Source organism: Cnephaeus nilssonii, assembly GCF_951640355.1.
Source record: "Cnephaeus nilssonii genome assembly, chromosome: 13".
NCBI lineage: Eukaryota > Metazoa > Chordata > Mammalia > Chiroptera > Vespertilionidae > Cnephaeus > Cnephaeus nilssonii.
Genome location: NC_137084.1, coordinates 47,904,316 through 47,918,737, shown reverse-complemented (window position 1 = coordinate 47,918,737; position 14,422 = coordinate 47,904,316). Strand labels below are relative to the sequence as shown.

The 14,422-nt window shown below is 52.0% G+C and overlaps 1 protein-coding gene across 1 annotated transcript in view; it reads left to right on the top strand.

The window, feature by feature from the left end:
* LOC307110147 (teneurin-4-like) overlaps window positions 1-13,292 on the top strand; it is a gene marked incomplete at its 3' end in the record, with an annotated part of 366,426 nt that extends 353,134 nt beyond the window's left edge. The window contains exons 4-6 of the mRNA XM_079789177.1: window positions 8,163-8,450; window positions 11,699-11,968; window positions 13,258-13,292. Coding sequence (XP_079645303.1) covers window positions 8,163-8,450; window positions 11,699-11,968; window positions 13,258-13,292 — 593 coding nt within the window. The remainder of the gene's footprint in view (window positions 1-8,162; window positions 8,451-11,698; window positions 11,969-13,257) is intronic.
* Between the last annotated feature and the right edge of the window lie 1,130 nt (window positions 13,293-14,422).

Genomic DNA, 14,422 nt, shown 5'->3' with positions numbered 1-14,422 from the left:
GATCAGAGGGCAGCACCCGTACAGCAACCACCTGCCCTTCCAAGCCTGGCCTGTGACATGCCCTCCACAGAAGGGCGCGATGGCCCCTGTAGGCACCATCTGTCACCTGTCTGCCAGGCACTGATTAGGGAAGTCCCCACAGCCCGGCTGGGCACAAGGCCACACTTTACCATGAGCCCAAGAAGGCCCTTTCCCTGGCCCGCAGTGCCGCCTTCCTGTGCAGGGCACACTCTGAGAAGCCGCTGTAAAGCATTCCTCCTAAGCTGGGTCAGGTGCTGACTCGGTGCACCAGAGGAATTAATACTGCTGAGGAGCAAAAGGAAAGGACACATAGAATATTGAAGCAAATCGGAATAAGAGATGACCTGGGTCTGGTTAACAGCTTGAGCCTTGGGGTCATGTGGACCAGGCTCTGCACTTCCTTGCTGCAGTCTTCTGGGCAAGGTATTAGCCTCGCTAAATCCTGGGCTTTTTCATCTAGAAAAGAGGATGGTTTAGGGATGTGGTGAGGATTAAATGAGGTAATGCATGTAAAGACCTTGCCGTTATCCACCATCATTACAACTACTGTCTCACTGTTTAAAAAGGCGAGGATTTCCCTAACATAACAGGGCCAGAGAAATGTACATCATGGAGCACAGTCTTGACATATTTTGCGAATTTGAGCATCACTTAGTGCTACTCTGAACCTCAGTTTCCAAGTCTGTAAAGTGGGTATAACGACGCCTACGTCTCTGGTTTGTACACAGCCCAACACAGAACCTGGGACAGAACAGGTGCTCCCGCCACCCCTGGCATTCACCTTCATATCGCACTGGAATTTAAAACAAAGGACTTGCAAGCCCAAACTTTGAAGGACTAAGGCCACAAAAAATGTATAATGATTTGAGAGAGAGAGAGAGAGAGAGGGAGAAGAGAGAGAGAAGAGAAAGATACTTATATTTTACAGAACACATTTTTATCTCTGAAATACTTACGGGCCCTTTTTGACACACAAAGAACTAAAGCTATCACCGTGTGCTTATGTTAAGGAAAACGTATAAACCTTTAGTGCAGTAGAAATTCAGTCCATTTCCTGGTTCGTCCCCGGCCATCTCTGAGGTTTCCAGGAAACCCAGGGTGGTAATAGCCCCCATTCCCCCCAGGGGCTTTGGCAGGGGCAGGGGTGCCTCGGCAGTGCTGTACATCTGATGAAGTCTCCCCAAGAAAGTCCCAGGCCCCCGCTCCTCATAAATATTGCTGGAGCCCAAGGAAGGGCCCAAGTGTGCTTCTTGAGTTTCTCCCCGCACACCACAGGCTTTGGTCCCCATCTGCCCTCCTCTCCTCAGCCCCACACATTCTTCCAGGCCAGATCCTGCCGCCCCGTCAGAGCCCTGAGAAACGGCTGGACCACAGGCTCCCCGGGGGCCTCAAGATCAAGGCTGTCTGCCACGTGCGCATCTGCATGTTATTGTCCACTCATGTTCTAATCCTTCTTGGAGAGTCCTCTTCTTTCTCCCAGGCGGCTCACTCCTCGCCTCTCAGGCTCTGTCTTGAACCTCTCCCCTCCCTAGAGCCTGGACTTGAGGAATAGCGGGGCCCGTTTGTCCCCACATTCTCTCACACCTCGGCTTCCCTCCATGCCGTTACCTGGAGAAGTGTTCTCAAAGGGTAGGTTGGCAACCCATCCATCATTCTGTTTTAGTAGAATAGAGCCCAATAGAAAATCTCGGATTTCACTCTTGAGGAAAAGTTAGGCTAGTTTCTGAAATGTTTGTTTTAGTTGGAAATGTGTAGACGTACTGGATTGTGAAAGCAGTCTTCTTGCTGTAGGTCAGAGAAATCGGAAGGCCACTGGTTTTGGCTTCTTTTCTCTCCTTACCGCAGAACTGCCTGCCTGGCCCACTGTCACCTGGCATCCTTTGGCCATGGTGCGGATGTCACTTTCTCTGGGCAGTGGACCCTGGTTGGCCCCTGGCCTCTGGCCCACCCACCAGGCCTGGCTTAGGGCCTGTGGTACCTTCTCCTGCTTCTCTCCCTTGTGTGACTCGCCCACTGTCTTTCTGAAGCTCCAAGGAGTAGCAAGCTATTGGTCTTATCCACAGAGGCCTCACACAAGACTTGGAACAGCAGGGCAGGCCGAGGTGTGTTGGGGGGAGTGGGCAGGGAGGGGAGGGCGAGGGGGCCTCAGTGTGTTACCTCTGCACACCTTCCGCAGCACTTAGGACAGAACAGGCCCTTGGCCATTATTTCCCCAATGAGTTAAACTATGGTACTAGGTGGGGAATACCTTTCTCCAGGTTTAAACATTTAAATATTTTCTTCTGGTTCAGATCCAGACCCTGACATGTGATCTAGAGCAAGTCCCCTTCTCTTTGAACTCGTTATCTTATTTGTAAAATAAAATATAAAATAAGAGGGTGATATCTGACTGCCTAGTTGTGGTAGGGATTAGAAATAATTTGTACAGAGTTCCCAGCATATGAGTAGGTATTCCATTAGCAGTAATTGTTTTATTGTTACTGCCTCTTTCCCCATCGGAAATGACACCCTGACCACCGTCAGCACTCCTTGTCTCCCAGGTCTCCCCACATTCACACTCCTGTTCAAACCTTCCAGAGCCACGGGAGTCCAGCTCCATGTAAAGAAAGAAAGAAAAAATACCAACCCAAAATATCCTCACCCGAGGATATTTTTTCCATTGCTTTTTAGAGAGAATGGAAGGGAGGGGGAGAGACAGAGTGAAACATCGATGTGAGAGAGACACATCAATTTGTTGCCTCCCTCATGCCTGCAACTGAGGTACAGAATTGAACCCGGGACCCTTCAGTCCACAGACCAATGTTCTATCCACTGAGCCAAACCAGCTAGGGCCAAAATGTGGATTTTAGAACGACTGGGTCAGGTCCCAGTGCTGTCACTCACTGGCTGTGTGACCTTGATCAGTCAGCTGGGTCATTCAGCCTGCGCTCTAAAACGGGAAGTACCAGTAACCAGTGAACGTTCTCGCGGGGCTGTGTGAAAGCACAGGGCACAGTGCTCAGCGCACACCTTTCTTCCCTTCTCTTGTCCCAGGTCCTCTCCCTCCCCATAGACGACCAAAAATGACCCCGTGTCAGCATGTGGAGAAACCTGTGACACTGCAGTTCATGCTTTATCAAAGCTCCCAGCCTTGTTCCCTGTGGCTGACACCTGAACACACAGTGAGCTGCTCCTGTAGCACTGTGTCTGCTCATCTCTGGGCCCAGCGCCCAGCGCCCAGCGCCCAGCACAAACTGGTCTGTAACAGGTGTTGGAAATGAACTCCTCTCTGAAGCCACCCCTTGAGAGCAGGCCAGGGTCTTATGCATCACACATGGGTAGTCTGTGCCAGCATCCCCCCCATCCCCTATGGGGGCCACATGCCCTTTGTCTTGGTTGTCAACCTCAGCGGGAGCCGCAGTCGGACCCTCCAGCTTAGCCCGAGGCCTGCAGTGACTGAGCTGCTAGGCATGTCCTTCAAGTGAGTGTTGGCAACTTAGCTTCCCAGAACATACTCAGCTGCTTGATTTACTCTATGATTAAAGCAGTTATAAAATTTGATGGTTAGAAATAACAAAGCAATAAAGATGATGATGGTGGCATTGGTAGTAATAATTCTCCAATCCCTTGTGCCTAGAGGTATAGTGTACATTACAGTTTACAAAGCATTTGACAAACCCAGCATCCTGGGGTGAGGGGCTGGCCCAGGGCCACGCAGCCAGGACGTGGTGGGGCAGACCAGCTCCTCACCTGGGATGCATTGTGCATGGCAGAGGGTTGTGGGAGGAGAGATTTGGCAATGGGTGGATCCAGCTCTTGATTCAGTTCTGCCTGCATCGTTTTAAACCAGTTATTTAACTTCTCTAAGCTTTAGGTTCTTACATCATTAAAATGGGACCAATACACAGACTAGGAGTGGTGACAGCTAAATGAGATCATCTATCCTGAACACTGTGCCCAAGGCCTAGCCTGTGGTAAACTCTGAGTAAGTGATCGCTGTTGGTGTCATTAGTTTGATGACAATGATGATGATGATAATCATAATTACTGACAGTGAAGCAGAGAGTAAGAGGTGAAGCTGCATCACAGGTCAGGATCCCCCCAGGAAACAGAATTCACCCCAGATGGTTTAAATGAACAGACGTTCATAAAGAGACACAGGTGTGGTCAGGTGAAGGCAGCCAACCAGGATGGTGAGACACCCAGGGTCTCCGTGCAGCAGGAAACTGGGGCACCCCTGGACCCAGACAGGTGATGGCAGGGAAGAATGTTTGCAGAGCCAGGGAGAGCTGGAGGCCTAGAAGAGGGGCCGGCTGGTGGGAGAGGGAGTGGATGAAGCAGCGCTCTCTCCTCTCTCCTCCCCGCCCCCCGGCTCCTGCCCCACCTCCTTCAGGAGCCTCCTTTGGGTGAACCCAGTGAACAGCACGGGCAGGGCTCAGATTGAGGATGTCTGAGACAGGCAGGCAGCTCGTGGGACAGAAACGGAGAGTGGATCTGGGAGAGAGGCCAGTTGGGGTGGCAGGTTGTTCTGTGGGCTGTGAGAGGAAGCAGAGGGAGAGTTAGGAAGGGTCAGGTAATGGATTTAGGCACAGTGGGAACCACTTGGTCAGCCGGTAAGGAGTGTCTGACATGTTTAAACACACATGTGCCGTTGCTTCTGCCCCCAGGCCATGTATGGGGTTCCAGGATCTGAGCTGGGCACCCTTTCCAGCACCACCACCACCACCCCCCGCCCCCACGCATCACTGCACTGCAGGCCCTTGCTCCGGGAGCTCTTCTCCAGTCACGTCTTACATCTCGACCCATTCCCTTCTTTTATTTTTAATCCTCACCTGAGGTTTTTCCCATTGATTTTTAGAGAGAGTGGAAGGGAGGGGGAGGAACAGAGAAATAGAAACGCCCATGTGAGCGGGGCACATCAATTGGTTGCCTCCTGAACATGCCCCGACTAGGGCCAGAGACCGAGCCTGCAACTGAGATTCCTGCCCTTGACCAGAATCGAACCCGACACCCTTCAGTCCGAGGGCCATCACTCTAACCACTGAGCCAAACCAGCCAGGGCATGGCCCCTTCCTTCTCTCGCTAATCAAAGCCAAGCTGAGTATGGACTATGACCAACCTCCCACCTGTTCAAAACACATAAATATTTACTGAATATTAAGGCTAAAATGGGGGGGGGGGGGGTGTCAAAGGAAACAGGAGCAAGGCAATTGTCCTCCACACCTCTGCTTTGCAACAGGGAAGCCATGAGTTTCGGGGCTGCGTTCTCCATCGTTTGTAGTTACTGAGTCTTTGCCTTGAAGCCGGTGTCTTCGGTCAACAGGCACCCACCAATTTAACAGCCGGAATGTGTCTCAGCCTATGAACACGTTTCTGGGGGGTGTTTCTTCTCCAGTTATAACTGACACTGAGCTGGAGACTTCTAAAGTGGGCCTTTAAAAATAAAATGTGGGATTTTCCTGATGATAATGCAGCTAACATCTATTCAGCACCCATTATGTATCAGGGGCCATATGTTGCAGGGACATGTATTAATTCATTTAATCCTCGAAACAACCCCAGGATGTTGGTGCTATTTTACAGATGAGGAAGCTGAAGCACAGAGTGGTTCAGTAACTTGTCCAAGGTCACACAGCTGCTGGGTGGGGAGCATATACTTCAAACCCAAGAGGCCTTTAAAAAGAATGCATCTGAGCAATGCATTTAATTCCATCTTAGATGTATCTAATACATATTTACCTAAGTTGAACTACCAATATTTTATATTACTTAATATTGGTAAGAAGAAATGAAGTTTATTCATTTATTTACTCAGCTGGCATTTCATGAATTCTGTGGATGCCAGGCCTGCCCTCCTGGAACTGCTGTCTGGGGGAGAGGCAGGCATCTAGTTAGGTGGATAGTCTATGTTGGAATCACATGCACAGAGGTGCAGAGATCACAGAATTAATGTCCAGAAAGCGGCTCAGTGAGTGGAAGTGAGACGGGCCAGAACACAACAGCATTTGGACTGAGAACTGGAATTCACCCTGAAGGCTCCACAGGGCTGCTAGAGGGGCATAAGGAGGGCTCTGGCATGATCTGGGCTTAGGAAATGCATTGGGCACAGCGTGTAAAGGCCATGCTTTCTAGCAGTTAGGTGGCAAGTTCAACCGCCTCGGTCAGAACTGTGGCTCCACCACTCAGGAGCTGTGCAACCGCGGGCAGGTCCTTCACCTCTCAATCTCTCATCTGAAAATTGCAGGCGATCATAGTGCCTGTGTCACAGGATTGAGGTGAGGATTCAGATGTTACCACATTAAGGAGAGGGCCTTTGGCGTCCTAGGGGGGAAGAGAGCATCTTTAGGCCAAAGGGATGTCTCAGATGTCCACGATTAAAGGCAGAACTTGGAAATCACTAGTTCCCTGACCAAAATGACGCATCCTTGTGTTTTGTTTGGCCTGTAGAGTATTTTGAAATAAAAATAATAATAATAGCCGAAACCGGTTTGGCTCAGTGGATAGAGCGTCAGCCTGCAGACTCAAGGGTCCCAGGTTCGATTCCGGTCAAGGGCATGTACCTTGGTTGCGGGCACATCCCCAGTAGGGGGTGTGCAAGAGGCAGCTGATCGATGTTTCTCTCTCATTGATGTTTCTAACTCTCTATCCCTCTCTCTTCCTCTCTGTAAATAATCAATAAAATATATTAAAAATAATAATAATAATAATAATAATAAGTCAAATTTTCCAGCTTGTCTTAAAAATTCACATGACACCCTACACTCCTACATGGCAGCATTGGCAGGCACTGAGTGGCACTGCCCTCGTGGACAGGCCCCCTCCCTGTCTGTCAGAGGCCCGGCCCCCACACGGAGACTCCAGGTGGCCCCGTAGACCACACTCTCACTCTGTGGCTCCTCCATACGACAGCTACCCAGCAGGATGTCTGTGTACCCATGTTTCTCTGGACAGTGGAACAATGAATGAAAGAACTGAGAGGCTGTGTGTCAAGAACAGAAGAGCTATCATCACACTTTATGCAGGACATTCTGCTTTCCTTCTGTGCTGACCCCTGGCTCTTGTAGGGGCTATGTTTGCTGCCCCCAGAGCCAAAGGAACACATTTAGGAAGAGAAAGAGGGTGTTATGACAGCTTTAAAAAATCCTGGGGTGTCAGTCTAGGGTAAAAAGGTCAAGATGGGGGAAAGAGGAGAGAGGCAGTGGACAAAGCAGCACCTCTCCTCTCTCCCTCCCACCCATCAGACACCCTGGCAACACCCAGATGTATGGGGCAGGCACCGTAGCTCCCCCAGGTGCAGATCGTGCCACTGATGAGATGGCGAGTGTGCAGGTGAGGGAGTCCTCTGCGTGGCAGTAAGAGCTAGCCCCACTGGAAGGACACTTTTGTGTAGCGAGAGTGGGAGGAAGGAATAGGAGAAGCTCAGGTTTTAGAGCCAAGCAGACCCGGGTTCAGGTTCTGCCTTTGTTACCACCTCATGACCTTGGAAGAGGTTCTGCACCTCCATGTTCTCAGCTGTCAGATGGGGATTGGTTGGCTAGTTAATGAAACCAATGTGTATCAGGTGTGCCAGCATTCGCTGGAGGTGCTAGAGCTCAGGAGTGAGCAAAACAGGTAAATCCCAGGCTTGCACGGAGCTTGCGTATTAGTGGAAGAAAACAAACAACAAGCAAGTAATTAGTTATCTGGTGGTGACAGTGTGGATTGGTTGTTGATACCTTGGCTCATTGGGTTAAATGTGATCATCTATGCAAAGTGCTTACTGCAGTGTCTGAGTATAGTCATTCATTCTACAATTTCTTCTGTGTCAGGCCCTGTGGCGGCTGGGCCCGTGATGGGAACAAGCCCGTGTTCCTGTCCCAGGGGATTGGGAAAACCAGAGCCCTCTGGCCTTCCTTAGCTTTCCTGGCAGGGATCACTGGAGGGGCAGGCTGAGGCATCTTCGAGGTGGCCAGACGGAGGAGCAGAGACAGGATTCATCCTTAGAGGCTCTGGGTGCAAGGCCCCCTGTGGCCTTGGAGGGTTGCTCTCACCCCTCGGAGCCAGAGGCCGGTCCCCGCAGCACTGCAGGGTGAGTCAAGGTCCGAGGTCCAGATGGACCTGGCTGTTGTCTTTGCCTCCTGGGGCCCAAGCTCACGCCCTTTTCTTTGCTTTCCTGGCTCCAGACCGCTCAGCCCTGAGTGAGGCGAGGTCCCTGTTCGTGGATGTGGAGGAGTGCGGGCCAGAGGCCATGGACGTGAAGGAGAGGAAGCCATACCGCTCGCTGACCCGGCGCCGGGACACCGAGCGCCGCTACACCAGCTCGTCCGCGGACAGCGAGGAGGGCAAGGTCCCACAGAAGTCCTACAGCTCCAGCGAGACCTTGAAGGCCTATGACCAGGACGCCCGCCTCGCTTACGGCAGCCGCATCAAGGACATGGTGCCGCAGGAGGCCGAGGAGTTCTGCCGCACAGGTGAGGGCGGGCCCGGGGCAGAGCCTGGAGCAGGTGTGCACGCAGGTGTGGCCCTGGGTGTGGGTGCAGTGGAGCAGCAGGGCAAGCGAGCGCGCGTTGTCAACACCAAATCTGCTCTTTTGGCACTGGTATCTAGTCAAAGCCTGCCTTGCAGTTCATTCTTAGTTCATCGATTTTCATGCGCACTACTTCCTGGCTTAAAGAGCTGGTTAGGACCAGGGTCCCTTCTTGGGGTTGAGTTCAGAGCCATGGACTCTCCTCCATACCTCACTGCTCACCTGTTAGATGGGCAGGAGTGGCCTCTCTACTGGGCCGAATTGCTATGAGGACCATTGAGATGGCATGTTTAAATGGTAAGTGTGATAACACCATGGGAGTGCTGAGTAAGTCTTGGCCGTTAGTTTTGTTATTTGTTCATATATTTCAATAAACATAGCTTAGCACCTTTTGGTGCCAAGTACTGCCCTCACCTTGAGAGGAAGCTGTTTCTGAGATGGACCTAAAAACTTCCTAATTTGGGGACTATCCTGGCACCTGATTCTGACTCTTTCATCTCCTACACACAGTGGTCACTAAAGCCTGTCCATCCTGCTCCAGAGTACCTTTCAAATCCCTCGCTCTTCTCCATCCCCTCCATCACCCCCCTCCATCACCGTCCAGTTCAGGCCACTGTCTTCTCTATGAGAGGATCAGCCACAGCCCCCTTCGCCCAGTGCTGCCCTCTGTGGACTATTCTCTGCACTACAGCTGGGGTGATGTTGGAAATGACTCTCCGTGGCCCTTAGCCTGAGCTCCTTAACCTGGCTTAATAGGGCTTTCCCCACATTCATTTGTCTTTTGGACTATTTTATCCCCTGCCTCTCCACCTCACCACCCATGCTCCAGACCCACTGGTCTGCTCACTGTTTCCAGAGCTGCCATGATATGTGTTCGCCAGCCTGGAGCCTCTGTGAGTCCTGCTTCTCCGCCTGCAGAGCCTTGAGCCTGCTTTGATGCCTCATGGGCCCCTGCCAATCCCTGAATGTTCCTGCAACCCTCCCTGGTTCTACCCTGCCCACGCGCCTTCTACAGCCAGGGTTAGCCAGGCACAGCCCTCCCTGGTTCTACCCTGCCCACCCGCCTTCTACAGCCAGGGTTAGCCAGGCACAGTGCTGTGTAATTTATATATATTTTGCCTTTGTTATTTAATCCTTACAACAACACCAAGTTGGCTCATTTGCCCTAGATCACAGAGGTAAGAAGAGCTGGACATGGGTGCACACGCGCACGCGTGCACACACACACACACACAAACACACATACACACAGCATGACAGCCTACAGTGGCCTCCCCCCCAGGGCTGGATCCACACAAAGGCTGACTTGTTGGCAAAGCTGCCTCTCAGGTTTGAAAGGTGAGGGGTCTGCTCTCTCTCCCATCTTGTGGTCAAGAGCTCAAACTCGGGCATCAGAAAACCTGGATTTAAATTCTGGCTCTGCTGCTCTTACTACCCTCAACTCCTTCCCCTGAGCAGTGGGATAACTGTGACCCCTCCTAATAGGAGGCTGCTCAGAATTAACAAGGACTGGACATAAAGCCCTTGACACAGTACCTGGCACGGAGCAGCTGCTTCCTACATGCTGCCTACTGCTAGTTGTCATTGCTGGGTCTCAGTGAGGGGAAGGGACAAGGTGGTACCCAAGCTCCTCTCCAGCTCTGCCCTGCCCATGGTTGATAGAGCTCAGGGAGCCCTGCCAGTCCAGTGTGGCCTGGATGCCACCCTGGGTGCACGAGGCTGCAGAAGGCGCCCCTTCTTGTCTTTGTACATAACCAACAAGAAGCATTCTCATCTCATAGGCGGTTGTGAGCACTGCAGTTTATGACGTACTCTCTCCCCCCTTAATTCTCTGGACCCTCAAAAATCCTGAGGGTAGCAGGTCATAGGTTATCACCCCATTTTACAAACAAGAACACAGGCCCAGGTGATGTCACCAGCCTGAGTTTGCACAGCTAGATGTTGAGCAAGGTGGGATGGGCTCCTTGGGAAAGAGGCCAAAGGGACTTAAAGCAAACAGGAGCCCATCTCATGTTTGGCGAAATAAGTCATCTAAGCTCACACATCAGAGGGGCCAGGCTGGCTCAACGGGATGGCCGAGCCCTTAGAGGCTGCCTTCACCTTGCAATTCTCCAGCCCTGGGATGTCTCAGCTCACTCATATTGACACTGAGTCTGGCTGCTTAAAAGGGTATGCAGGGCAAGCCATATGGAAATCAATGCAGCCAGGGCTGTTTATTGCAAATAAATTTGATATTTCACTTAATGTAGCAGTCATTCTTCATAATGTGTGACTGGTGTCCCTTGGGAGGGCTGGCCCAGCAGAGCAGGAATATTAGCGGCGGGAGGGCAGGGGGAACTGTGAAGCTGGGAGATGCATAAGACAGGGGTGTAGACAGATCAGAGGGAGCAAACCGGGCACACAAGAAGTGTGGTGTGCAGTGAGGGTGGGAGGCAGACTGGCCTATGGTGCATTCAAAACATTTAACATCTGGTCTGGCCCAGACCCTGGCCACTCAGAATGTCTTACTGGCACTGAACAGCCCAAGCCCCTGCTGTGCCAAGTCCCACTGACATTAACCTTTTAGCAGCTGCATCATGGAGAGACTGGGAGGTGATCTCATTGGGGGTGGGGGCCTTGTAGGGAAGGGACTGGAGTGGGCAGAGCAGAGGCTGGGGCACTGGGGATGAGGAGGCTTGGGCATCAGCTATTTACCAGGCAGTATGGGACTGTTTCATGACTTTAACCTCCTTGCTGGCAAGCACTGCACCCCCACCCCGACTGGAAGAGGAGACCCAAGGCCCTCCATTCAGTGTGGCAGACCTTTATTGGCCCCTCTAAGCACCAGATTTTGTTCTAGACACAGGGCTTTAGGAATGAGCAAGGCATGGCCCTGTGCCATGAGGTCATCGTCGGTGGAGGGGTCAGACCCTTATCTCTGTGACCAGGGCCACGGACTCTGAGGAGCTCAGAGGAAGGGCAGTGACTTCTGCACAGGGTGTAGGGTTAGGGGAGACTTCACGGAGGAGGTGTCATCTGAGCGGGCCCTTCCTTAAAGGGTGTAGAAGTTTGGGGCTGGTGGGGAAGGGGCAGAAGGAGCCATTCCGTCAGAGAAAAGGCACAGTGAGCTCAAAGGACAGAGGGAGTCCTGGGTTGGGGGCCAGGCTCCGACGGGAAGACCCCTCCTAACCAAGCTCACCTGTTTCCTCCCAGGAGCCAACTTCTCTCTTCGTGAGCTGGGTCTGGGCGAGGTGACACCGCCTCATGGGACCCTGTACCGCACAGACATCGGCCTCCCCCACTGCGGCTACTCCATGGGCGCCAGCTCTGATGCCGACATGGAGGCCGACACCGTGCTGTCCCCCGAGCATCCCGTAAGACTGTGGGGCCGGAGCACACGGTCGGGCCGCAGCTCCTGCCTGTCCAGCCGGGCCAACTCCAACCTCACGCTCACCGACACAGAGCACGAGAACACCGAGACCGGTGAGTGGCCGCCTGGCCTGAGCCGGGCATCTGGGCTGCAGGACCGGGGGTTGAATTACACCATTGCTTGGGGCTCTAGTGATGTTGGTGACAATTGATTTGCTCTTAGTGATCAAAAGTCAAAGCCTTCTGCACAGACACGTGACATACCCACCAAGCGGTGCCATGACAGAGAGTGGATCTCCACTCTTTCTTTCCTGATTAGGCAGGTGCCTCAGAGATGGGGAAGCAGAGGGGCTAGGCATGTGGCTAACCCATCGCCCAGAGCTTGTCTGCTAAGGCCTGGCTGCAGGATCCTGCCTGAGCCCTGCTCCTGCAGGCTCCAGCCTCCAGGTGCTCAGCAGTCCTGGGCCATCACCATGGACGCTGCCCCACCCCAGCATCTTGTGTTGATCAGAGTCTATGGCTTCCAAACAAAAACTCTCATGTTGGGGTAACTCAAAAGTTGAGGTTTTGCTCTAGCTTTCCCATATCTGCAAGATTGGGGAAGTGTGGCTGAGTTTGACTCCGTATTCTACTCTCATTTCTTCAGCCCTTTCTTCCAAGGCCTCCTTCCTCTGGTGCAGGAAAGGGAGTCTGGGTTCAGAATGCTCCTCCTTACCATCAGACCTGGGGGCCCTGAGTTAGGCCTGCCCTGCAGTTTGTGGGGAGCGGGAGCAGGGGCCTCCCTTTCTCTGGTGCTTGGGGACCCACCAGTTTCTGGGCAGCAAGATATTTGGGTTATTGGTTGTTTTGAAGGTTTCTTGCCATGGTGACAAATGATCCCTTTTCCATAAAGTCATGACAGAGTGAGGTGCACACCACCCACACTATTGTACATTCCCTGAGAGCTGAATTACTGCTGAATTAAGCCTCTGTTGGGTGATAATGACATAGTCAATGAGCCTGAAGAGCCCGGGCCTTTGATAATGGGGTCATGGAAATGGCTGCCTGCTTCGCCTGGCCTGCACCCTCTCCTGATTATCCATTTCTGCCCTGGCCCCCACGCTCTAAGCCCCACTGAACTCAGGGAGGATGGGCAGGCAAAGGGCACAAGAATCTAACAGAGAGCCCCGGCCTCTGCATCCCTTCCAGACCTGGACTCCCCAAACCCAGACACCCCACAGGTGCCCATATGCTTGTCCACTTTCTCCCAGTTGGGAAGTTAGATTAACAGCTTTGTTATACTCGGGTCTAAGTGCTGACAGTGACTCATACTTACAGTAAATGAGCCATGGGAATGGCTCCCTTTTATCCACTGATGAGGTTGACAGTACTCGTGCTCACACGGGTGTCTCCTCAATTGACAGCTAAAGATGGGCTCCGAGAGGTGAAGGGTATATGAGCTGGAGCCAGGATCTCCTCCTGTCCTGGTTCTTTCTCTTCCTCTTTTCTCCCTATCCCCCCACCTTCAGTCTTCCTCCCCTCCTCCTCCTCTCTTTCTCTCGTATTCTTCCTACTGGCCACAGTTCCCCTTTCCCGTGATGAGAACTCAGATCTTATGATCGAACAGGACTCAATTCCATCAGACATGTAAAGCAACACATCACAGTGTGGCCACTTTTCAGGAGTAGAGGGAAGACATATCGAGGGCCTACTGTGTGTCAAGCCGCTGCACATGTGTGATTGATTGCCTCAAATCCTCATGACAACACTATGGTATTTCCATCTCCCAGATGGGAGAACTGAGGCTCCAAAAAGGTCACCTGACCCGCCCGAGATTGCATAGACAGTGAGTCATCAAGTTGGCAAAGCTCAGATTTGAACTCAGATTTCTCTGATCCTCTAGTCTGAGTCCTTTGCCCAGCTCCATTGGAATCAGGGAGAGGGTGGGACTCTCAACTGAGGTCATCAAACATGTGTGACCAAGTTCTCAGAGCTCCTCACCAGATGCAAATGCAAAGCATAATACCCAGCAACTTCCAGCCACAGGAACCCACCTCCGCCTCCACCCGCTCCAGCCTTGCATTAGTCAATAGTAATTGTCAACAGTATTGATAGCGGTGGAGGCTTTTGCTGAGGTCACAGTGATGCTGCGTGCAGCTGCCATCAATAATAACTTTTATGGGCTCCATTAAAGCCAATTTCTGCCCTTGAAGGTTAATGTCAGCAGCTTTTATGTCACTGCTTAATATCCAAAATAAATACAGAATTGACTGGGTAATGTAAACACAAATCTTCCTCTTCAGGGCCGCCACGCAGAGCCGCCCCTCGGCCTCTCCCACTGAGTGGAGCCAGCAGGCTGGGGGCAGTGAGGAGGAGCTGGCACCAGGCCAGGCACACAGTTGGCATTCAGTAAATGTTTTCTAGAAAGCAAAGGTTGCAATGTGAGCTCTACCGTACTTTCCGGCGTATAAGACGACTGGGCGTATAAGATTTTCCTGGGTTAAAAAGTCGTTTTATACGCCGGGAAATATGGTATATTGGACTATATTGATGGGATTAGATATAATGGATTAGAATATTGGACTACTG